Here is a 26,894-nt window from a genome sequence, read left to right on the forward strand (position 1 = left end):
ACAAGAAAAAGCCTTGCTACAAAAGGAAAGTTCTTGACATCATGAAATACCCTAACTTAAGCTAAGGTGATGTTCCAAACCTTGATAAAGCAAAACAAGGAAATAGCTAGAGGATTTTACCTTTTCTATAGCAAATTGTTCTTTATGCTATCCAAAGAGCAATTGTGATCTGGGATCTTCAGAAAGACAGGCTCTTTCCTTTGGCTGCCATGTGCATGACCAGACTCCAAGGCATCTACAGGAAAAGATGCTGGCAACCCACACAGGAATCTGCAAAGAAGGTCAGGGCTGCTTCAGAGCTTCACTTGTAATTGGCTTAAAAAACATGAGATGTATGCGGTGGCTGTTTAAATACAGAAGTAACTGACCAGAAGAACACACAGATGGTAATATAGGAAAAAAAATACTTAGCATGGACTGATGCAAAGTCAGTATCCTTTCTGCTAGGAATGTGAGCTACTGGAAAACTACACTAAGAGTATGTATTGCTTGAGTGTGATGCCCATGAAGAAAATACTGACTGAATTGTTTTCAGAGGCATATAAATACATCCATAATCTCTGTCTTAACACTGTAATGTAAGCTCAGCCTGGCTCCTAGTCAAGTCAGCAGAGTAACGCAGTTTTTAAGTAAATGTAGCACCATTTAACATTTAAAGTCTACCTCAAGCTACCAAAAGAATCCCACTGATGTAAAATCAGCTGGAACAGGCCCAAGCATTTTCAGCATTGCCAGAAGGGAACAAGGGGTTAGTCTGAAAAGCATGAAATCAGATATGCAAAAGAAGTGATCCAAAACACATCAAATACAATCTTCGGCTGTGAAATCTTAAAGCAGCTTGTCCTGGCTCATGTTTGTAAGAATCTGATGGCTGACAAGAAACCAATTACAATAAAAGACTGCTGTTTTGAGTTTCTGGCTTAACTGTGGCCTTAACTTTGACATCAAATATGACAGAAGAAAACCGGGAACATTAAAATACAAGACACGTTAAAGAGAATAGCAGGTTGAGAGCAAGTAATAGCCTGAGGCAGGTTTTAAAAGGTAATGGGCGGATCTAGTTTCCAGAAAAAAAGACCACCACAGAATGTATAATTGAAATTAAACCCATTATTTTAACAGACATCACCTCTGCTTAAAAAATGTTCATTTTGTCCCAATTTTCTGCAGTTGATAAAATATTACAGAACAGCACCTATTTAAGTGGCTTGATGCTGTAGTAATCAAAACGGTCTCACAAGCAGCTGGGACTGCTGATCAGCAACAACACTTTTGCATCCAGTTGCTTTATTCATTTCCCTCAACAGCATTCTCTAAATTTACTGCTAGGCATAACTCACATTTAATTGTGTGAGTATAAAATGATTTAAAACCCTTGGAGAAAAAGGATTTGACTAGCATTTGCATTTGGAAAATAAAATTGATATGTCTGAAAGCATAAAAGGCACTGCAAATACGGTGAAAACAGAGGTTCAGAAACCCAGAATTTTAATGAAGTTTGTTGTGACACCATGTATCTGATCTGACAGAATAACAACTTTCATTTACAGGAGTGACGTGAGAATTTAGGCTGCCAAAGCCAGTTACCTAGTCTCTTCTCTTTTTTTGCACATAAATCCCCCTGCCTCCCCCCCGGCCCCAACTCACTCTTTGGAACAGTAGTTAGCATTACTCAGATGTTTGAAGGCAGGCCACAGGAAGGTTAGGTTTAATTGCTCTGGATGTTGTCAAATACAGTCCTCGAGCATTGCGTTTACCAAGTCAGATACTTAAAGGCTGTGCATAGCACAGGAATAGTGCAAGACTTGAGAGGGATACACAGGTGGAAGAGAAGAAGAGCAGAGGGGAAATTATTTGCTTCAAAAATTCTTGAGCAATAAAATCACTTTGACTATGATTATTGCTTTTGTGAATGGAATCAGTTGTATTCAGGTAGCTTATAGAAACACTTCACATACTTAAAATGACCTTCAGGCTCATTATTACCACTACAGACAGTGTTCCCAGGTTCAACAAGCAAGCAGCTCCTAGACAGCTACGTTTAGCTCCTCTAGGCACTGCCCAGCCTGTTTCTCTGCCTCTCATATAGACTTTTATATAAAACAAATTCTCAAGCTGAAGGCTAGGAATACACATGCTAGGAGTATTTGCCTTTTCCATGTTAAATGGATTTGAAGTTTGCCAGGTAAAAGGTTTGAAAAATGTTGAAGAGAACTCCAAAGCTGGTACTACCTATAAGCTTTATAAAGGCAGGTGCAAAGACTCATCTGAACGATGTAGATGGTAGAATTCCTCTGTAGTCTACAGTTACCGGAATTTTTATTTCTACTGTTAAAAAAACAGATGTAGGTAAAGAATTACAGGATGGACTGCAGATATAGAAGAACACATGGATATCAACCGAGTGTTAAGAGTTAGCATGCATTACTTCATACGCTCCTGACATTTAAGGAACTATTTGCACTTAATTTTAGATGAAGTTAACTAAAAACTTTTCCAAAGAATGAAGCTTGCTATTTCTTTTTATTTATTTTTCTTACATTAGTTATGGCATGGGAAAGACCCAAAAGGTTTTCTTTGCAGTATTTCTAATTCAATTAAGAGCAAGAACCAATTAAAAACTCACAAATGGTTTCCCATGAACTTTTAGACTGAAGTGTTGGATATATTTAGATTCTCAATACAACATAATACAACCATCTGATTTCAAAATATTCTGGCCAAATTTTTAGAAATAGATGCCTATAGGTAGGACGCTGTGTTTATATTTAGGTAACACAGAAGAAAGGTCTGCATTTCAAAAGGTCTATGCATCTAAATACCCACAATAAATCAACATAAATAGTTGCAGGTCAGCTTGCTTTAGATCAAACGATTCTTTTAAAGATCTACTGCAAAGGCTATGTAAACGACTTTTTGTCTTCCTTATGATCCTATAGGCATAAACTACGCACAGAATTAGTAGAAATACATGCAATGTGGATTTGAGAATGTAAAGTTTGACACAATTTGTAAAAATCTGGTTTCAAAATTTGTGCAAGCATGATTAAAGCTACTCTAGAAATGTATTGAGCTTTTCAAGGGGAAACTCAGTCATTTTTCAAGGAGATGCCAGTACTCAATCCTAAGGAATTTCTGCCTGCCATCCTACTCCCACTTTATTACAGCAAATAGAACAAAACATCACTGAGGAAGACATTCAGTCAGACTGTGCTCGTCTTTATCCAAACATGGATCCAAAATAACCACTACCGCGTGCGTGCGTGCACACACCATAAGAGCGAAACATAACAGTTAATCAGGAAAGATCAGCCTGAAACATTTTGGTGGAAGGTTCAATAAATGGGAATGTTTGGCCTGATAGAAGGGAGAGTGGGATTACATGTTTACTTGTTGCTGAAGAGCTGGAGATACTAGCCACTATGGAAATTTACATCTACACCTACCAGAAATATTCTTTTGGTCAGCAATGGCCTGCAAGGGAAAAAAAAGAATGAAGGAAAATGTCAGATCAAAAGTTTTGCAGTTATATTTATTACAACAGTTATTCCTAAAATTATGAGATTAGGTTAAACTACTAGTAAATTAAAAGATTTTTGCAAACCAGATATTACAAAGAACAGAATCCGAACACACTCTAATTGTGGTTTTGGTCATGTACTTAAAAATATTGCAAACATACATAAACGGAAAAAATTATGTAAGCTGTCAAAGAGATGCTAGGAATAAACTGAATAAGGTTTACAAAACTTTTAAATTTCTGAAAGCATAGATACCATTTTAAATAGTTAATTAAAGTGGAGACTAATTAAAATGGATGTGGAAGAAAGATTTGCTAATTACAGTTGCACACTGTCTCTGTCTTAACAACTAGCTGATAAAACAGCTGTAAGAAAGCAAAAAACCTTTCCCCCCCCCCCCCCCTGCATTTGGTAACTTTGGCTGGAATCAGGATAAAATGAGTACTTTGGTTTTAAGCTTATCTTAATGGTTTAAAGATAAACTTTAAAATGTACCATTATCAAAAGCTGAACACTTTTCTTATTTACATAACTTGTTGACAGATGATTGCCTAAATATTCTGAATATTCAAAATTGTGGAGCGTGGAACTGTCATATAGTATCGTTCCACCATTAAAAACATTGTGTAAAACTTAGTGTATTGAATAATTATGGGGTTTTTTTTTCCCTGAGTTTTTTTAAATGGATCCTCCTTGCAAAACTAAAAGATCCTGTAGTCAACTAATGTAAATTTTGATAAATACCACTATAAAACAGGTAGCAAGCCTTTTGAAGAAACTAAACTGTCACGTGACTTTTAACCACATAAAACACAGGAGGAAAGAGAGTCTCGATCCAAAAGCTGATGAGAAGATTCCTGTGGAATTCCACCAGGATCTTCCTGTGAGCTGAACTCCTGCTGGATAGACTTGGTAGATCGTCTTGTTACCACCAATATATATTCTCCAGTAAGCTTTTATTGTGGAAAAACAGAATTAACTAGATGACAGTGGATTGGGCAGTGACCAGCTTCACGAGGAAAAGCTTGCATGCACTGAACAAACTTGAGGCCACTGGAGAAGCTACATCACCTTAACATGTCTAAGGCTCCCGAATTACCTTCCTATGGGTGATGGACAGAGCTTAGGAACTAATTCAAAATCAGGTTTGAAAATAAGGGTAGAGGAAAATACAGCTTAGAGAGACTATGGAAACTGTTAAACGAGGAACAAGACTAACTTCTTCCCTTTATCTTTCTCCAGTTTTAAGCAATGAAAGCTATCATAAATGGATATAGATAGTAAGGCTTTAACCATCTTGGATTTACCTTGAAAAAACTTTAGTCCTCTAAACTGTTATGAGGAGTATCTTTGAGTCAACTAGAAACTAAGCAAGACCCAAACTCACACTGAGGGTGAGAAAAAAGTAAGATTTAGTTCTTTTTGTCTTTCAACTCTGACATTTATGCAAGCATCTCAGTTTCTGAAAGGGTGAATAGACACTGACAGCATGGAAGATGCATTCAAATGCTTGCAACGAATAAATCTTTTGATATTTTATAAAAGGCCAGAGACGTGGGGTTTTCTTGAAAGAAAACTCTCTTGCAAACCTGCCATCAGTATGTGTACATGTTAGTGAATGCACACCAGCTCGACAGGTCAGAAGAAGATTCTTTATAGGGCACCTTGCAATATTGATCTGCCACTCCAGTGACCCATCACGAATCATATCCTGAGAAAAATGCTTAGGCATACAACAGAAAAAACTATTTCTGGGCACCATGAAATTCAAAATTTGAAGCCTATAATACAGTAAGACATATTTCCTCCAAAACATAATTCTACCTTGACTATTCAGGATGGTGAAACATTTAATGTGAAGATGAATTATGATTACGTTACCTGATGATGTTGAAAACAGAGCACACAGTCCTAACTATTACCCTTCGGGAATTACTTCGCTCAAAACAGAGCTTATGAAGACTTCCAGGAAATTGGGCTGCCATATATAAAATATAGTCATGAAATAAATACATAAAGTACCTGTGTTATATATATCAAAATCACCGTTGTCTGATTAACTATGCTTCAGCAATAAAAAATAGTTCTTTTATATGCTGAAGATAACTGCTTGTAAGAGCAAGATGATGAGCAGAACCTTCTGAACACCACAGCAGAAGTCCTTTGCCCATAATCTGTACCTTTTACTAAGTACCCCCTTGAGGGCACCCTATGGCTCTATACCTCATTTTTTTCTCTTGCAGTATAGATACCCAGTGATTTGGCCCTACAGACATCTATTCTGGCAACCCCCCACTAACACCTGGATGCCAGGCACATCATAACTGGTCTACAAACACATTTAATACTTTCTGCTAAAGGCACCATCTTCAATATCTTTGCTTTCTTCTGGATCTGGGCCAGGCACCCTGTAGCAAAGGAACATGTACATGGACTTTCACGAAAACCTCCCTTACCAGTACATAAGCGTCTCTTGGGTGGGCTCTGTGTATCTCTAGGTTTTTTTGCTTGTAGACACACTGCAGAGAACTTGCTGTATAACTGCCTGTTGCTTACAGACCTCTTCGTTTACAGATTTGTGCAGACTGCCTTACACTGTAAGGCAGTAATAAGTTTGGAATTAGCCTAAGCCCACTGACATGAGTTGATTCAGCCTGCATCAAAGGGATGTAGAATCAGGCAGCAGAGTTCTGCAGGGCTTCAGGAAGGTTTGTTTTTGACAGCCAATGGCTTTTCTTGCACTAGGCTAATCCACTGAATATTTTCATGAAGAAAGAAATGTTCCAGGTACGAGATATACTTCCCATTTAATATTTCTCCCTCAAAATGCAGCTTGGATTTAGTAATTAATCAGCGCTATCCTGCAGAGTCTAAAGACTATCATGAACACTTCGATTAGACAACTCTCATTTTCCCCCAAACTCAACTAAGACAATCCAAGAAATTTACATAAACACTAAAAAGATTTTACTGTACAAGTTCATAAATTCTGACGTTTTCATGGAAGAAGACACTTGAGATGAGTTAAGAAGCTTTAACAACCGTACATAAAGCCAAGTACACTAGCAGAAAAAGCAGCCAGCATTCTGAGAATGACTAATGAAGTACTACAGCACAATTCTGCCAGTGGACGCTTCAGCTTGCACTGCGTAACTGCTGTGGTTTAACCCCAGCTGGCAACTAAGTACCACGCAGCTGCTCACTTACTCCTCCCCCCACCAGTGGGATGGGGAGGAGAATCAGGGGAAAAAGGTAAAACTCTTGAGTTAAGAAAAATATAATAATTGAAATAAAATAATGATAATAGCAATAACAACAACAACAACAGTAATGAAAAGGAGGGAGAGGGAGAGAAGAATAAAATCCAAAAGGGAAAAAAACCCCAATAAGTGATGCACAATACAAATGCTCACCACCTGCTGACTAATGCCCAGCCAGCCCCTGAGCAGCGACTGACAGGTCTCGGTCAACACCCCCCACCTTCCCCCAGTTTATATATGGAACATGATGTTCTATGGTATGGAATATCCCTTTGGCTAGTTCAGATCAGCTGTCCTGGCTGTGTCCCCTCTCAATTTCCCGTGCCCCTCAGGCCCTCCCACTGGCAAGGTCTCAGAAACTGCTAAGTCCTTGGCTTAGTATAAACATTACCCAGTAACAACCAGCCATGTGCTACCAACGTTATTCTCGTACCAAATCCGAAACACAGCACTGTACCAGCTTCTAAGAAGAAAATTAACTCTATCCCAGCTGAAACCAGGACAATAACTAAAGTGCAGCAACAGGGTGTAATAAATGCAGGAGTGACTCTTTGTGAATATGCGGCATATCTAGCTTCTGGGTGTATTATTATTAATCCTGTTCACTGAGTCTTGATATTGGATGATTAAGTGTTTTCTTGCTTAATAAGTTATAGCTGCAGTTTATGAAAGATAGGTAAATGCAGGTTTTGCTTTCTCATTTCAAACTGGCAGATGCTACAACAGTCCATCTTAAGGCATATATTAACACTTCCACTGCAGCTACATAAGGTTATACAAGTCTTTCCAACTTGCGGGAAAATACCTTCTAAAAAAAGGTAACTCCTCTATACTAGGCTTAACCTTGCCATTCAGATGGGATAACTTAAACAGCATCTGGCAGACTAGTAGATCATAACAGCAGATGAACTGCAACTTTGTTGCTGGAAAGATCATCCATACTGATTTTCCATCTGATACTCAAGGCACTGTTGTAAGAAACAAGGACTTAACAACATACATTTTCAAGTGTGGGAAAGCTGAAACTGAAGAAGCATAATTATCACCTTGGCATTAACTCCATGTTAAGAGGCAAATTCAGCACACCCAGCAACGAGAAGGAAGCTAAACTGGTTCTCAAGAATGCCAAGTGTCATTCTCACCTCTGCTCTGATTTTTCACATCAACTTTCATAGCATAAGCATATGTATCATAAGCATCTGTAAAATTAAGTTGATTTACAAAACACTCAAAAATTAAGTTGAAATCTGAGAATGCTAGTACTATACATTATTACTACATATATCCCACAAGTATCTTCCCTATCTTACCATTAATAATTTACTCTAATTACTCTGTAATTCACTCTACATTGCTCTTTTCTTAAAGAGTAAACATTAAAAAAATCTTACATGGGAAGAAGCATGAAGATTTGTGCAAGCTCACTTGTGAACCAGGCAGAGATTTCTCTATATTGCTTTCCATCTATGGAACAAGTTCCTACAGGAGCATCATAAGCCTACATATTTTCTGGGAGGGACTATTCATGCATTTTATTAAATATTAAATATTAAACTTCCACAAATGCCCTCAAAGATGAGGGCAATATAAGACAAGCTATCAGAGAAGCTGAACTGCTTAACTATTAAACAGTTGTTTATGAAAAGGTCTTTGTACACCTAAACAAGGACAAACATCGGGGACCAGACCTGAAGTAGTTACTAAGAAAAACTGCAATGCCTGAAGTGATTTTTAAAACCAAGTATAAAAGTAATTTCTTCTGCCATACCTGCAAAAAAATTCTGTATTTAGTAAAAGTAAAGAACTCCAACTCAGAGATGGTTTGAAGCAAGTCTGAGAGCATTTATTATAGAAAGAGACCATAATTTATAATTTAATAGAAAACAGTATTTTTTCAGTATGTCTAGTTTTAAATTGTTTGTAATCTGTCCCTCATGTAAAAAATAAACCCATATAAGCAAGACAGAAGTGAAACTAGATACAAACTGGAGTACTTTTTATATGGGAACTTGCTCAGAAATAAAACCTCACCATAAACTATCACCTACTGTTTATTTAAGAAATAAGTTTAAGGGAAACTTAAACTCATTTAATGCATTTTAATTTTGTGTTACAATAGTCTTGATCAAGAATCTCATCTTAAAATCTGAAAAGTTAAAATATATTTTTCAATGTAAATATATTACTGCTTCAACATCTTCTATACAAATTTAGTTGTTACTTATGGCAACGTAATTGGCTGGAAAGATGCCAGTTTGTCCTCCTATTCTTCCTTCCCACCAATCAAACTGGCAATCTGTTTTGCTTGTGACTGTGATTTTGTCTCCAGCTTTGAAAGTCAAGTCACCTGGCTGTTGTCCTTCAAATGAATAAAGTGCTGTGACTTCTACTGGATTACTCCAAGAGTTACCTGAAGTGAAAGAAATTAAAGAAAAGGGAAGTTATTAAACTGCATATACAGTAAATCCTTAAATACAATATTCTTAAATGACAGCAGAAAACAGTAACAGAGACACGAAAATAATTTATCTGAGCATATAAAATGCTGATGAAAAACAACCTTCCATTTCCACTACATTCTTAAGAAAGTGAAATATGAATTCTACCCTATCAGCAGAGCCTATGTAATAAAGTAGTAGTGTATACACAACCAAAGATCAGCATTTTTTTCTGGATGCATAACATGGTCACAGACAGTGGGAACAAAAGCAGTGTGTTGAGGAAAGCGCAAGTGCTCCCTAAAAGACTGCTTAACAGAACCACTTTTGGGTTTTAGTTTTGATATGTGTTCTCTGTGACAGTTTCTTTATAGAAACTGGAAAACTTAAAGCAGGGATTGAATTTTTTTATCAATACTCAGGATATAGGGTGGTAAAATACATAATATCCACAGCACTTCAGTTTCCATAGGGTTTGCAGCACGTAGGATTTTGCTGTATCTTGCGTTTTAAACAAAGCACACAAAACATGCTAGTGCAAAGAATTGATTATGCTTTGATGTAGTGGAAGTGACTTGGCTTGTGCAGTTGTATTTCAGACCACATAGACAAATGGCTTTTATTCTTTTTCTGCCAGTCTCTTACATAACTCTTTCAGTCCTTAGCTGAGGTTGGAATCATGCCGTGAATCTTCTGATCTAGTTTCAAAAACATCTGAAGTCTGAGGCACCATTATCCAGTCTCCATTCCTGTTGACACTTTCTTAGCCAATGTTTATTACTACTGAACTTTTAATCCAAGTGAGTATTTTCAATTTGCTAACAACTATGTTTGCTCTCAGTTTCTTTAACTGTCTGAACTATGCGAGGTAGTTGCATTTGTTTAATGTTGATTTACAAAACAAATCTATTGCATGAATGAATCTAAAAGCGAGAAATGGAAGGTGCAATGGAAGACTGCTTAAAAGGAAATAATGAAGATGCTTACACAGTCAGGTGGAGAAGTTTCAGCATGTATGGCTCATACGGACATGATGGCTGCACAAATGTTCAAGCATGTAAGATTAAAGGCTTTTAGCATTAGCTGTGCCTGCTTGCTGCCAAAACTGTGTTGCAAAAGGGGAAACCCAAGCTCTCGTTAGTCTACATGTTGCAAGTACGGAGCTAGAAAGGATGGTGAGACAAGCATTGATAGAACCCGCAGACTTTTCTTCTAGTTGCTTTTATCACTTTAAAAGAAAGAGGAAAAGATCGTCGTCCCTCAAGCCTCTCAAATACAAATTGTAGCCAAAACAGGACAGACAGAGAATAATGGACTACAAAAGTACGCATAAACAGCACAGATTTTTTCCCCAGTATCTGTCAATATATATGTTCATTCCATAGGCCTCTTCGTTCCCTTCATGATCTGCATTTGTAGCAATCATCAAAGATTAATACAAAATTATTTGGCCACGTGCTGGGAGAGTGCTGGTTGCAAAGAAGTCAAATGCTGTCTTCCTTGATCACACAGTTTCTATCTACTGATATCTATATACATGATCTAAAGTCACACACCACTATTTCTTTGATGTGAAAAAAAAAAAAAACCCAGACAAGAATACCCACGTTTATCAGGTCTTACCTCCACCAGTTACTCCTACCAAAAAAAGGTAGCAATACAGCTTTTCAAAATATCTTTTGTACTTTGACACCTGACAGAGTATTCAGCAATTACATGATCTTCCCCCAAGAATTCAAGCATTTGATGCAGTTTGGGTGATACAATGAGTGCCTATGGAAAGTGTGGTTTGAAGCTAGGTATTTTGATTGAGGAAATCATAGCAAAAACCACAAAAGTAAAAGATGCTTTGACTTTTTACTCCTAGTATTAATTGAAGAACAGTAAGAAAACACTGTGGCTCAGGACTCTTTCCGTGCTGAGGCATGAAAACACGACTCAGCTGCATATAAAAAGGACGAGGAAGTGTGGTTTATTCCTGTACCACATTCAGGCAGCATGTATGGTTAAAAGTGCATTTTTTAAGTTACGATGATTGCTACAAATTCGTATACCTTGAGTTCTTAACTATATGTGTTTCCATCACCTAAATGTTCAAATGGGTAATCAACCAAGGAGAATTAGTTACCATATATATATATTACTGCCCAAACTATGTTAATATACTTGAAAAATTAGATAATTGACAGCACAAAAGAAGAGACTGGAAGTGCTAAAAGTGACGGTGAGAGCTTCTTTTCATTACATTCATGTCACCGTCACTTTAATATGCTGGACTCATAGTAATGGCAGCAAGTAATAGTTACCTCCTCCATGGCTGAACATGGATTAAGCGTAAGACTTAATTCCTCTTACACACACTCACTGGGTCAGTAAAAGTAGGAAAAAAACCAAAGGGAAACTAGATACAAATTAAAGCAGGAAAAGATGGAACAAAAGAAGTGCACAAGAGATAATAAAGTGTAGGAGTGCATTTGATGCATGTCAATCAAGCCTCCAATTTTTTGCTGTCATATGAACAAGACTGTTTTATGCATTTCCCTTCCTACTTTTTGCCCCTGTGCATATGTATCTTTCCAAACATACAGAAACCTCAAAGTAAAACTGATTGTGAACATTGAGTTCTGTGTCCTTGTCCCATTTGCTACCTGCTATCATTTAAAAGTGTTTTCCAGTTTTATTCCTGCCAGCTATTTCATAACAATTCCTACTTAATTTTCCCTAGCAGCACTTTCCCATACTATAGTTTCATTTTATTTCTTACAAAGATTCTAATCTCTGTACTTTAATTCTGTATTTTTGTAGCATAAACCAGATAAAATGTATATTTATTGCCTCCAGATTGCAGCATCCCACGTCTCATATTTATACAGATCATCCTCACAAATACATAAATTAATGCAGTTATGAAATCTACCACATATATTATAAGGGGGAGCTATTTCATCTTCTTGTTTCCTGATTTCAGTTTTAAATAAAAGGGTTTTAAATAAAATTGTTATAGTCAAGGTGAAGATTGCTGAATGCATATACTGAAACTACATTTGCAGCTCACACAAGATGGTGCTACAGTGCTACATACAGCATAGGATACTGAAATCATCGAGATTTATGAGTATGCACACTGGAATAAAAACAAATTACATTGTGGAAAATCCTTAATTATTGGTATCTGAATACACACAGCACACTTCTACAAACACAGTGGTCAAAGCAGAAATACAGAAATTTTGGCTGAAGATCAATTAGTGCATCAGCCAGCATACATATTCAACGTTTTAGAATACCTGGGTATGGCGTATGCTTGATAACAAACTGCTCTGACCACAATATTCTTTCATTTTTATTCATCTTTACGTACCATAATGATACGAACAACTTTTTGCTAAGGACTACTGCTATGGATTAAGGACTTGATGAGGTGTAAACTAGAATGAATTTATGGCCTCTTGGGCGTGCTGAAGTACCAGCCAGAGAGTGAATGGAAGAGTGATAAAACCATCTTTAATTACAGCACATTTACCATAGAATGAAAGCACGCTGTAGAAAGTTGCTACAGAACAGATACACAAGCTACATTTCTATTAATCAATTGAAGAGTGTCAAGGCCTTTCCTTGCCTTTGAGGCCAACTGGCATAGACTGGCCACATACATACTAGTAAACACCATCCAGAGAGGAGAGCACATCCGAACTACCTACTGGTTTCTATACTGGAGTAACTCCTAAACCACATCTATGAAATATCTGGGAAAGTGCTAGGCAAGAATGACACCAAGGAGCTTTCTAACAACACAACCACATAGGTGACTGAGTTCTAGTGCTTGGGCCCATACCTTCACACTGTTTGATTTACTAGTAGATATAACTACTAGTTTCACAGTTTTATGTGAACCTATACAATAAAAGTAAACCCATAGGCTGATTCTAAGACTGGTTTTTAGAGAACAGGCATTTTACATCATTTTGTGTTCAGCTTTTTATGCTTTCAAAAACTATAACTGAGCCAGAAGACGGAATAGTAGAGTCCAGCTGTGGGTCCCAAATTTAATTTTACTGGCATAGATAACTCTCTCCCTCCCTAGCCACTGAGCGTCTGATGCCGAGAAGCTTGCAGAAGAATTCTATAAAAATGGTAAAGTGCTGCTTTTGGCCTTTGACACAGCAGTAAACCTGAAATAAGTTTCATGTGCTTGAGGTTAGTGGTGAGACTGCTAAACATCCACTTTGCAGAATTTGCTGACTGTGATTAGAGAGCTAGCATGATTTTGTGGGACACGTGCACCTATGTCATAGTTTAAGCCCAGACGACAACAGAGAATCACACTATAGAAATAAAAAACAGTCTCTTGCCACCAGTTGACTGACGCCCAGCCTGTACCTGAGGAATGGACTCCCAGTCAGCTTTTCCCCTAAGTTTATACGCTGAACATGGCATCATATGGTATGGAATATCCCTTTGGCTGGTTTGGGTCAGCTGTCCTGGATGTGTCCCCTCCCAGCTTCTTGTGCATCCCCAGCCCACTAGCTGGCAGGGCAGCATGAGAAGCTGAAAAGTCATTGCTCAGCAACAACTAAAACATCAGTGTGTTCTCAACACTGCTCTCATCCTAAATCCAAAACACAGGACTATACTAGCTACTAGGAAGAAAAACCCTATCCCAGCCAAAATCAGGATGATGCACGATAGAAACTATAAGTGAACTAACACAAACTATACTGCTGGTTTGGGGTTCATCTAAACCATGTTAAAGTTTGCAAAAAATGAGCCCTGTGACTCAACTGTCACCGCCAATGAGCCATCTGATCAAGGGTACTGATGACTGACAGGGTAATCCTGTTTTTCACTGTCCATACATTATGCACTTTCTGCTAAATCTTTCCTTTGGTAAACGGGCTGTGGGTCTGGTTTCTTTCGAAGTTGAAAGGTTATAACATTGCTTCTACTGGGACACAGCACACCATATGAAAATGTGATTGTCTAGGTAGATATATTTTTCCTTGAAACCAAACAGTCTATCTTACTCAAATTTTTGTGCAACCTTTAGAATGCATGCTACAGTTTTTTTTTATTTAAAAATCAATCTGAATGAGCAGCACATTCAACGTAACATTACGAAAGTAACTTCTACTTTCTCTGTATTCTGTAAAGAAACAGAGAGAAGTGACTGGAACTGCCACACAAAGTGTTAAAAGTCATATGAGTTTCCAGCATTAGAGATGACAGAAGTTGTATAATGCTGGCATAAAAGCTCCACAAAAAGTGTAAGCTTACATGAAAGCTGTAATAGAATTCTCACTGGTTAAATAAAACCTAGAAAACTAAGCAACAACAGGAACCCTGTTTGTGCAGCAGAAGTAAGAGAAAACCGATAAACAGACCAAATGATGGAAAACTACTAATGAATCTAGGCAGATGCAAACATCTATGCTTTTAAAAACAAATATATCAAGTATCAAAAAGGTTTACTAGTACATTGTGCAGAGGCATTGAAAGCCTCAGGTATTGCTCATAGGTTTAGGATGAGAGCTGTAATTAACAGTGAACAGACAGAAATCTTAGTTATTTAGCCATTACGGGACACTAGACTTTTGTTTGGAAAGGATTAGTATTGAGTTTATAATTAAAGTTCACAAAACAATCTAAAGTAGGTTAAAGAACTAGGTTAATTGCTGGGTCCTGCAAATCTCTGAGTGAAAAATTATAGTTGGTGTCAGCAACAATAAAGAGTTTATAGGAGATTTTAAAGGCCACCCTTAGCAAATGGTCTGGACAACACCACCTGCTAAGATATGATTGTGAGTGTAAATACCATATGTGGATACATATATTTATATATTATTTATATTTATGTACATAAACTGCCTGAAGGATGTTTGCCCCAAATTATCATATTAAAAAGGAAGACTATTGAGGAAGACAACCATTAGCTTGATTCAACAGCTTTACGTGAGCCAGCAACATGCCATGCAGCAAGAGCAGGCAAACAGTATCCTGGGATGTGTTAGGAAAAGTACTGCCAAGCTCAAGGGGGGTGATCCTTCCCCTTTAGTCAGCACTGGTGAGGCCACACCTGGAGTGCTGGGTCCAGTTCTGAGCTCTTCAGTACGAGAGAGACACAGACATGCTGGAGAGAGTCCATGAAAGGGCCATGGGGATGATGAAGAGATTAGTGCATCTCTCCTATGAGCTGTCCTAAGAGCTGGGACTGTTCGAGTCTAGGGAAAAAAGGCTCATCAGCGTCTACAAATACTTGAAGGGAGGGAGGAAAGAGGACAGAGCCAGGTGCTTTTCAGTGGCACCCAGTGGCAGCAGCATAGGCAATTGGCACAAACACAGGCAGTTACCTCTGAACATCAGGAAACTTCTTTACCATGAAAGTGACTGAGCACTGGAACAGCTTGCCCGGAAAGGCAGTGGAGTCCCCATCCTTAGAGGTATTCAAAAGTCATCTGGACATGGACCTGGGCAACTGGCTTTCTGTAGCCCTGCCTGAGCCTGAGGATTGAACCGGGTGATGTCTACAGGCCCTTTCTAACCTCAATCACTTTGTGATTCGGTGGAAAACTTCAAAGAGACTTTTGAAACAAAGTTACCTTGAATCATAAAAGCACCACCGAAATTCATAACCGGGAGCTGCAGGGTGGACTGGAAGAGCAGTCATCAAAACCCAATTTGATACAAATGGAAGTCACCTTGCCAGCCTCACCTCCTGTCTAGGCTAGGCAGAGCAGCCTCCCCGTCAGACACTGGGGACTGCCAGCACTGGGTGCACCTAACAGGGTGTCATGGTTTAACCCTGGCCGGTAACTAAGCGCCACGCAGCTGCCTGCCTGCTCCCCCCTCACCCAGAGGGATGGGGAGGAGACTCGGAAAGGAATGTAAAACTCAAGGTTTGAGATAAGAACAATTTAATAACTGAAATAAAATAAAATGAACAACAATAAGTTATAGTGAAAAAGAGGGAGAAGGGGAGAGGAGCAAAATCCAAAGGGAAGGGAGAAAAGAAAACAAGTGATACATAATACAACTGCTCACCGCCTGCTAACCAATGCCCAGCCAGTCCCCAAGTAATGATAGGCAGGCCCTGGCCAACACCCCCTCCCCCAGTTTACATATGGAACATGATGCCCCATGGTATAGGATACCTCTTTGGCCCGTTCGGGTCAGCTGTCCTGGCTGTGTCCCCTTCCCCTTCCCTGTGCCCCTCCAGCCCTCTTGCTGGCAGGGCCTGAGAAACTATAAACATCACCCAGCAACAACCAAAACCATCTGTGTGCTGTCAACACTGTTCTCACACCAAACCCAAAACACAGCACTGCACCAGCTACTACGAAGAAAATTAATTCTGTCCAGCTGAAACCGGGACAAGGGACCCACATCTCTGCGCATATGCGACTTTGTGGTGGGGCTTTAAACATATGGACTAGTGTGTTGTATGTGTGCTTGTGCAGCTCCCTAGCGCTGCAGTACCCACACCTCCTAACAAAAGGTTTGTGCAAGCAGGAGAACCTGCACTGCCAGAATAGACAGCATGTGCTCATAACCCATACTACCCACGAGAGGGGACCGGCATGAATGTTAAGCTTTGTCCACACAACACTTTATGTGCATGCATGCCTGGAAGTGCAATTGAAACTTTGGAGGTTGCATTTAGAAACTTCAGGTGTTTATTAACTTTTTGCAATTGTCATATAGTGAATTATTTGCTGTAATGCTGATACTGAAACTGAACGTATACTTCATAGATTCCTAGCTAACTATCTGTCACTAATGATTTAATAAAGCACTTAGATCTGATTTTGTTCTAAGCTACATGAACTGAGCAGTCCTTCCCTGTGACAGTTCTTGCAAAAGTGTCTTCTCCCCACAGGAAAGATCTGGGTTCAGGCTGAATGGCTCATGGCCATTGATGAGCTTTAACCAATAATTATAATGAAAGAACTTCTTTAACTTCTGGTCTAATAAGGAGGACAACTATGTGTTGTGATGACAAAGCTAGGCTGAGAGCAGGATTTCAAATATGTAATAAAAAGTTATGCTCACTAGCAGTCCCATAAGAAGCTAGGATAACTTCATTTTTTTTGCAAAAATGAATCAGTTTAGTCTATGACTGGCAGAGCAACTAGGTTACTGTTAGGGTTCAGACTAGGATCAGAGTTTAATAAGGGGCTGAAGAGAAAGATTCATTGGTGCAAAAGCAGTATTACTAATGAGATGAGGCATTAAATGGGAAGAGTAAATATCTTGCTGTGCTCATCAACTGATAGAGCTAGATCTGGAAACTAAAAGATAACACTAGATTCTTGCAGGACATGTGAAGGATAGAATAAGAGCAACAAATGACTTATGGTTCATTCTGAGGTAGACACCAGTTACCGCATCACAGTCAAAGTCAGCTTTAAGGGTAGAACCAGAATTTGAGCACAGATCCAGTCAGCAACAGTTGACTTCTACATACACTGTTAATAGGAGTTTGAACTGGTCCAGTTCCTACAGTGATAACTGCTGCCCCTCCTCCTTCATATTTTCAGACTCGAGGCTTATTGAGCTATATTTTGGGTAGGAACTGCAAACAGCAGAGACACCTTTTCTGCTGGATCCACCACACTGCATCAGAATGTGGAAGGCAAGGAGTGGGCAAAGGAAATAGCACATAGTAAATTCTGAGGGCATCAGGGTAACTATATCTATATATATGATGCCCATATATATGTATGAGAGCATCAGGGTAACTATATATGACAGGGATATCTTCTGAATTAGTGCTAGGGCTCACAATAGTAGGAACTAAAGATGTAAAATTTTGACTTGAGGAATGCGGCAGCACCTGGCCATGATGATGCCTAAAGGCAGGCAGAGAAATGGCTTAAGCTTAACTTTGAAGTAGGTACGTGAACCACTGAATCCAGTCTGTAGTACTCATGAGAACAGGATGAAAGCTGGATCTGGCAGGGAGGCTTTTGGTTCTGTTTGAGCTCAAAAGATGTATTTAACCTGAGAGTCAGTGGAGGAATGTAAAAGATGGGCAAAGTGATAGGTCAGGAAATTAAATCTGAAGCAAGAACTAAATCTAGATGAGAAGAAAGGAATATTGAATTTGCAAAGGTCAGAGAAGGATGCTGCAACAATTGAATCAAAACAAGAAAAAAGCCTGGACAGAAGTAGAGACAGAAAGAAAAGGCTGCATCTGTGAAATGGTATTCAGAGAACAAGCTATAGGACTTACTTCTCAGAAAGTGAGAACTTTCAGATCTTGAGAATCACAGGTGTTCAACACTCATCATCAGCAAACAGTTCCATATTCCATTTGATCATTTTTAGCTTGAATTCATGATTAGTTAACGAAGGACTACAAGAGTAAGGGAGGAAGAGATGGATCTGGAACAAACGTAGCTGTGAGTTGCCTGTAGAAAACATTACATAGCAAATGAAAAGGGACAAACAATAGCTAGCTGGGAAATCTGAACAGAAAAATAAGAGGGCTGATAAGAATGCCTTCTCAGTGACACACTGCAAATACAGAACTAAAGGCAACTACAGACAGCCCAGCAAAGGAATTCAGGGAGCACAAACATTATCAAAGAAAACAGATGACAATTAATCTGTCGTGTTAAGGGATGATGGAATACAATTCCTAATATGTGCTTATAAAAAGGTCACTAGAAACTTGGAAGTAACATTTACACCAGTGAATGAAGCAGTACCAAGACCAGCTGCCAGTCTGGCCCTGTCCAGTTAGCACACGCTAACCTCCAAACTGCTGAGGACATCCCACTAACTTTCCCAGATCAAAATCATACCAGGAATCCAGTAACAATTTAATGGAATAAATGACAAAGTTTCAGTGCTCAAGCACATTCCCTGGCAATGTTTAATTTATCAGCATAGACAGAGCCAATGGCTTGAACTGGGTGCAAGAGAAACTGCTTTGAAGAGGGTCCAGCATAGTACTGAAGAACTCCAAAACAAGATAAAAGAAGACTGGGTAACAGCAATATGATCAGCTATGGTCTTTATAAGATGAAAGAGGACGAGATGCTAACAGTGGGAAGAGACGTTGCTGGATGAGACTGAGGGTCAAAAAGAAGCGACAAGATAGAATTAATACCTGGGAGAAACAGAGACAGACGATAAAACAATGAGAAACTTCTGCAACTGTGAAAGCTATAAATTTTACAGAAGATATGAGCTGAGGGCAAGCAGAACCATGATATCTGTATTAGGATCCTCCTGAAAGGTACCCGGTACGGACTGATAAAAGGGGACCGACACTGGCTAGGATCTGAAGAATGATCTAGTAATGCAAGACCTCCATACAGGTGAGACTGGGAGCATGTAACTAAATAAAGCACATTCTCTGAGACTTGGGTGGGTATTTGGTGTGTTGCCAGACATTAAACCATCTTCTTGGCCACTCCTCTTTTTTCCCCCCATTAGTCATCTGGGAAGACTATTTCAGAGCTGCACTACCCCAGCTGGTAAGATGGTTTTCTTAATGTCCACCTTCAAGTAATTCACTACTAGTTTACATTTATTTTTTTGTTTGTCGATATTGGGCTTTGGCTGAAACCTTTCTTGCTTGGCATTTACCTTCCCTTATGCTTTTTATAGTCAAAAAAACATTTTTTTTAAACTTTCAGACTTACACTAAAAATAACTTAGCTACCTCATATCAGTGGCTCCTTGCTCAGCTTATTGTACTTATTCTTCTCCACAGCTATTCAATTTAACCTAATTTCTCTTGAAAAAGAGTAAACAGAATATTACCATTAGGTAAGAGGTCTGTAGATAACTGACTTCTCACACTCTACCATTAAGCATAGAGCTGTTTAAATAGAAGGATGACAGAACTGAAGGAACAGAGAATTAATTTTGTGGAAATCATGGATTTATTTCTGAATGTGAAAATAAAAAAGAAAAATATTTGGGATGAATCACCACAGGAAACTATCAGAACAGATTTTTTTGATGAGGAGATAGCCATGAATGAAGAAATTAGCAAAGAAAAAATGGAAGGGGAAGGAGAACTGAGAACACTGGAGGAACTGGAAGCCACAGAAAGTTGAGGTACAGGAACAGGAGAGGTATTAGTGACATAACAGAGTCACTCTTTTAGCTGAAGTCTGAGCTGAACCAAAGCTGCAGAACTGGTGATAAAGTTAGAAAACACAGAGCTAAGGGGTCAAATGCATTTAGAAGGATGATAATGAAATTACAAAAACTAGAAAAGAAGATTAAGAGAAATAAAAATAAAGGGGATGTATACATAAAAAAACTTGAATATAGAAAGATACAGATTTTGATTATGAATGGGTGTATTCCAAATCACAGAAATTTAAACTCACAGCCATATTAGAATTCAACATAACACAATATTGAACACACGTTAATTATTAGTCTAACATCAATCTAACAAAAAGTCATTACATCTATAAACTGTTTAAATATTACTAGCTTTTGAAAGGCTAGAAATCTCTGTGTTACAACACCACCACCACAACCTTTAGAATAGGTTCCCAAAGACAAAAAAAAGGAAGCTAGCAAACAGAAGACGAGAGGATGCAAAGTTAGGAAGGAAAATAAAGATTTGTGATTAGTGTCTTTATCTGTTTCATGACCATAAGAAGAAATACCAGCATGTGAATTAAATGGTGCAGCTATTTCAAACAGACTGAAGAAACATGCCTAAAATTGACCTGTTGATATTAATTTAGAAAACAGTTAAGAACAGCATTAATCAGGTTCAAGGCAAAGCACTGTGTGTTGGACTACCAATATGGAGAAAGAAACTGCATGGTGTGTTCAATATAATACTAATTCTTCAGTTCTTTTTTTCTCCAAAGAATTATGAAGCTGAAACTAATAGTCTCAGTGACACAGCACCTTTTTCAAGAAAGAGGCAAACCCTATGTCTTGGTTAGGTATGATCAGTTGTACTGGGGAACATCTACCTTTTACTACATCTAAACTTACGCTCTTGGTTTCAATTACATTTTACATCTACTTGTGAACTAATATGTAAAACAGCAGCTATGAAGATAACTGATGAACATGAAGTTATGCCCCACAGAGATTTGATTTTTAGGTGAATTGTGTCAGGGATAGTCAAAACAGCATTGGAAGGGAACTGAGAGGGAGTGTGTGGAAAACGTAAGGCTTAGTTCTGGATTTTTGAGGAAATCACAAATTATTCCTACATACCCTTTCCTACAAGCTGTTCAGTCCTTTAAAATTAAGCATCTTATGTCTTATGTCATTACTAAATTTTAAACTTTTAAACAAGAGTTTTAAACCAAGAATGGCTAGCTTTAAATTCAAGATATGTGAATTAACAGTGGGTTTGATCATAATAATTCTAAGGGGTTAGAAAAAAGAAACAACTGAAGACACACTTTGTTGATATTCTAAAACACAATCTTAGAAATAGTTCAGTTGTCTGAAAGCACGTGTGCATGTGACTAAACTTGTCTCCTTAGAAACAAAACAATGGAAACTATTACATCTATGTTATGATAACAGTAAAAAATGCACAGAATACCTCTGAAAACACAGAAAAACACATACTCTAAGATGTAAAAAAATAAAGCTACAAAAGTACGTAATTTTATGATTATTAACTACATGCACACATACAACAAAAAAAATATCTTTTGTTACCATTAATTTTTCCACTTGGAGTTTAGAAAGCAATCAAAAATATTGAAAACTGCAACAGAAATCAGCATTCTGTTATTGAAATAGAAAATCTGTGGCTTGCAACGGATATGACTACCAGTTTGAATATTTCTTCAAGTTTAAAAACCTCTTGCATGTATTACATAATTCCTTTATTAAAAAATGACTGGCTCATTTACTTGCTAGAATGCAAACAACGAAAAAAAATTTCCACAGTGATGTTACAAAATATTGCCTCAAAATACCCACTTTATGGCCACATGCAATAATAAAAACATGACAGATACAGTGTCTTATTCCATGTGACTTTTGGAAAACTGGTATAAAAATTGGAGGTTAAGACTTCATTAGGTATAGTTCACTGGATACTGAATACTTATCTTTGTAATGCTTCATGGATATAAAAGTTTAATGCAATTAACAGTCCATGCTTTGATGACATTTGAAGTCTGAGGCTTTACTATTTGTAAGTACTTTTTAACGAATATTGTTTGGCTCAAAGTTGGGACTCAGACCCACAAAGGTGATGTTGAGTTCACGTTCATGGCTAGGTTGCAAAAAAATTAAGTCAGATCACTGAATTTCCTAGGTTACATCATCATGATAAGGAGAAACAAAAAACTTCATAATGTTAAGATTCACTTACTGGGCACTTATTGGGCAATGTCCATTCTCAGGTTTTATCATTCCCTATGCCTGTCAAAAGGCCTAAAGCAGCAGCATTTTTAGAAAGTGGCAACTGGTCTGTGTTTAAAGACTTAAGATGGAAGTGAAGTAAGGAGAGTCAGGATGAAAGGAAGTGCCATATGAGTTATTAAACAAAGAAGGCGGCAGTATACTAAAGATGTCATGTCTGTCTTCTCTCAGAGAACACGAAACATCAGCCAGTGGGGGTGAGGAAAAGGGGAATAAAGCAGCAGTGTATCGTACTATGTTACACACTAAGAATCTCTGAAGATACTAACTTTTCAGGTCCTGTATGGCAACAAGATACTACATGTGTTAATGCCCACTTCGGAAAAATGTCTCCATGCAACTCTCATTCAGAAAGAAAAATAGTAGACCAAGTGTATCCTAAATACTACTACAAGCCATGAAAATAATTTCAGTTCTTGAGTCACACCACTATACATATCAGTTCTTTTTTCAAACTAACGTGCTTCATCTTCCATATTCTTAGATCACACCTCTCAGCCTTTAACCTAAGAAGAAAGGATTTTATCTCAGCTTCTAGAGGGGAACAGCTACTTACAAATTTTATTTTAGTTGTTTCTGGACAAATTACAAACCAAGTGTTTCTTCAGTCTTACAAGTGAAATCTCAAATGTCCCATCCACGTTAAACTACTAATTTCCTTAATGACCTTTTAGATTCTGTTTTTCAAAAGTAGACTCACCTCAGAAAACCCTCAGTATACACAAAACAACAATCTCAGATCTCACTAACAGATGTCTGGGGAGGCCTACATATGCACACTAGATTTGACATTTTATATCTACAGGTATTAATCTGCTATAACCAGATATAAGCAAAAATCTTTCTGTACAGATACTTGAAGTATGTCATATGCCACCGCTGATCCAATTAATCTCCAATAATGTTAATCTGATCAAAGGCCAGGAGACACGATATTGAGCAAACCATGCTCAGAACAAATAATCTCTTGCTTTAGCTGTTGTTTTGCCTCTAACTATGGCTTGTTTTCGGTAGGTAAACAAAACCACTTGTCTTTCTCTACTTTATGAAAAAAGTTTCTTAAAATTTTCAAAGTATTTAAATTCAACATTGAAATCTGAAAACAATTCCTTCTTCATAATTAAGAAAATGAGGATGGACTTTTTGGGGTAACTGAGCTCCACTGACACTGCAGTAAAGCAGTGCTCATTAAATGCCCCCACAAATGCTGCTTTGTGCAATCAGTTACACAAACCTGCTCTGAACAGGGAGGGCAGGCACCAGTTGCTTTGCTCTATTCTACAATCACTTACAGGCAAAGTAGTGTCCCGCATTGAGAAGATCCGATGTCTATTTTGTTAGAGCAGCTGTAGATTTAAGGCAATTTCAAAATGTTCAAGGTACCTTGGATAACATCAAGGAACACCTGTATCATTCCAGGAACTACACTCTTCAATACCTCTCGGTATTACACATACACCCCAGTCCTAGAAAGGAGTGCAAACCCAAATGTTAAGCCCTCTTCCACTTCCATGGGAACCATCTCAGCAAAGCCCATTTTCTGAATTAGTTGCAGAGCTAGACATTATGTATTAGTTTAACTAGGTACATTGTCCAGGTTTCCAGAGTCACAAAGCCCTCTGGCTGATTTCCGCAATAACTTAATAACTAAGTTCTCCATTAACAAAAAATGGTGGCTGGAAAAAAACTATTTCATGTTTAATACTTGTTGTTAAACGACAGTACAAAGCAGAGTCAGCTACAGACATTCTGTACAACATATGCTACCCTTAATTTTGCTCCAGAGCTCCAACAGACAGTAATAATCTGCTACAAATGTGTGTGCATGGAATGAAGGTGGTATACACATATCTAGAATAGACTCACAAAACCCAGAAAAAGGCTCAAGTATTTTTGACCTCTTCCACACAGACTGGAAATGGACCATTTCAGAGCAGCTTCCATGTCACCAACTTGTGTCACTACTGAACAGTGTCATGTCTAGCAAACAAAACTGGTGGGTTTATTGGTGGTTGAAACAGAGCAGACTATATTTAAAGTTTAAGTTACTATGCAAATTAAGCTCATTCAGTATGAAATGTATTTCACTGGGTTTGAGTTTCTGGCCTACCAGGGAACATGCTGGCTCATCATCTTCATCTGCTGATGGAATGCTTTCTATCTTTGTTTCAGCACACTCAGCTTTTGCATTAAAGAAGTGCCTTTTTAGTCAAGCATCTGTGGATGTATTTGATATTTAGGATATAAAAAACCCACCTCCTGCTTGCAAGACTCAATTCCATAACAGTACTTTTGCTGATTACTTTTTGCATTTTTCTGCCTTTAAAAAAAATATTTAAATTTTCATTCAAACTGAAATGGTCCAATAAACTATATCAATGTCAAGGGCTTTATTATGTTCAAGACTACATCAATGCAAATAATGCCAGTGCTGAAATCATACTGCAAAAGCTGAGATGCAATGCCAAGCATAACTTTCATACTCTGAAAAATACAGTACAGTAATGAGAACCAAGCACTGCTTTATTTAGGTAAAACTGATGATTTGCGGACTTTTTATTATGTTGATAAGCTTCTCTGTGTTTCTTCTACACATACTGCGTTAACACCTCAACCTGAAAATGCCGTCTCTGCCTTTCGCTTCTCAAATCTCTGTACTGTGACATTCAAAAGTTCTACTAATGTGTTACTGGCACATGAGCTAGTTCACGTGATAGAAGTCTTAGCTTTTAGCCCAGTCTGGAAAACAATCTACAGCCTCAAAAAAAAAAAAAAAAAAGAAAAAAAAAGAAAAAAAAAAGCAGTAAACCCAACTTAATTCTATAAAGTTTCTGCCAGGTTCTTAGCATAATGTTTTGTGAAATACTAATTGAAAATTTATTTCAGCCTTGCAAGGAGAAAAACTTCTCTGCACTGTTTAGAAAAAACAGTTTAAAAGAAAAAAACCTATAGGAGACGAAGAGGTATCTCATATGGAAACAGACAAAATAACATTAGGCACAAGGCCTCATTTGAAGTGTTGTTGGCAAGTCTCGTCACTGATGTTTAAAACTGGATGACCAGGAATAGAAAGCCTTTTTTCAAAGGGAAATGAAAATGAGTTTCACAGAATAAAACTCAGGTGAAAGAGGTTACTACTACCAGACAAAGGAGTAAGACAGAAAAGTATTTTAGCTAAAGAATAGGAAAGCATGAGACAAAACCAATTTAATCTTGCTAAGAATAAATTCAGATGAAAATAAGAAAGAAGTTTCAAGTCACTAAGAAAGATTCAGAAACTGCTTTGTGTTAAAAAAAACTGGTATCTCCTAAATATTTTAATACAAAGTCTAGCACTTTCATGATAACATATTTATGCTATGTGAACATCTGCAACATATAGAAAATTCTTGTTAACTTTAGATGGATTAAAGGGCTCAGGGGCTGTTGGAATCTATGCTAGGATTTATTCTTGCCACAATTACTTATTCTCATTGCCGTTATGTTGCTCTGCTACCCATACAGCCACTATTAGCTCGACCTATACCACAGGCTCCATCAGCTTGTAACTTCAAAAGGTATTCAGCAGATGTTCCTTTCCTCTGCCAAATGGTGACCCAAGCAATTGCACTTTCACTTACAGTATCACAGGGCACACGCCTGTGTCATCTGATCACAGTGTAAACTGGTAGGAGAAAGGTAGATACCCCTAATTCATCACTGAACAGCTTCAGTAAGAGCTAGAAACAGCACAGATCCATGAACTAGAGCCTAAACTGGTCAGTGAAAATCTGCAACTTGCAACAACCGCCCTCATAAGGATGAAGTAACTTAGACTGCCACCATCACCACACCATATTCATGTTATGCTTCCCAGGCTAGCACAGCCAGCCTTCACTGAATACTCATTACAGCACCCCGGCCAAAAAGTAGACAGTTATGATAAAGTCCATGAAATGAAACAGTAAACATTCTGTAACTCTCAGTTACAATTTAAGAACAGTATTGACAGTAATCTTCATAATTTTATGAACATGATGCAAATGCTATGTATGCTTTTAGGTCAAGTGAAATACTGGATGTGTAGATGCTCCTTCACAATAAAAAGCTGATAGTAACTACATTTATGACAAAAAATATGCCTTAGTTCCAGTATGAGGAAATTCTGGCTTGCAGATGGGATTTGGCCACTAACTCTATTTTGTCCAATGTGCAACAAACATGAAGGCGGATATTTTCCCCCCACAACAGTACCTCCAGACTCTCTCTGCTGCCCCAAACTCAGCTGTACCACTGATCTCAAATCCTTCCTCATCCTTCAG

The 26,894-nt window shown here is 38.0% G+C and overlaps 1 protein-coding gene across 3 annotated transcripts in view; it reads right to left on the reverse strand.

Moving 5' to 3' along the window:
* Positions 1 to 8,599: 8,599 nt before the first annotated feature.
* Positions 8,600 to 26,894, reverse strand: part of SH3YL1 (SH3 and SYLF domain containing 1) — a 50,210-nt gene continuing 31,915 nt past the window's right edge. For all 3 annotated transcript variants that reach the window (XM_055713108.1, XM_055713106.1, XM_055713107.1), the window contains exon 10: positions 8,600 to 9,191. In XM_055713108.1, the coding sequence (XP_055569083.1) occupies positions 8,992 to 9,191 (200 nt within the window). In that variant the 3' untranslated portion in view covers positions 8,600 to 8,991. The remainder of the gene's footprint in view (positions 9,192 to 26,894) is intronic.

Source organism: Falco cherrug, chromosome 6 (genome assembly GCF_023634085.1).
Source record: "Falco cherrug isolate bFalChe1 chromosome 6, bFalChe1.pri, whole genome shotgun sequence".
Taxonomy (NCBI): domain Eukaryota; kingdom Metazoa; phylum Chordata; class Aves; order Falconiformes; family Falconidae; genus Falco; species Falco cherrug.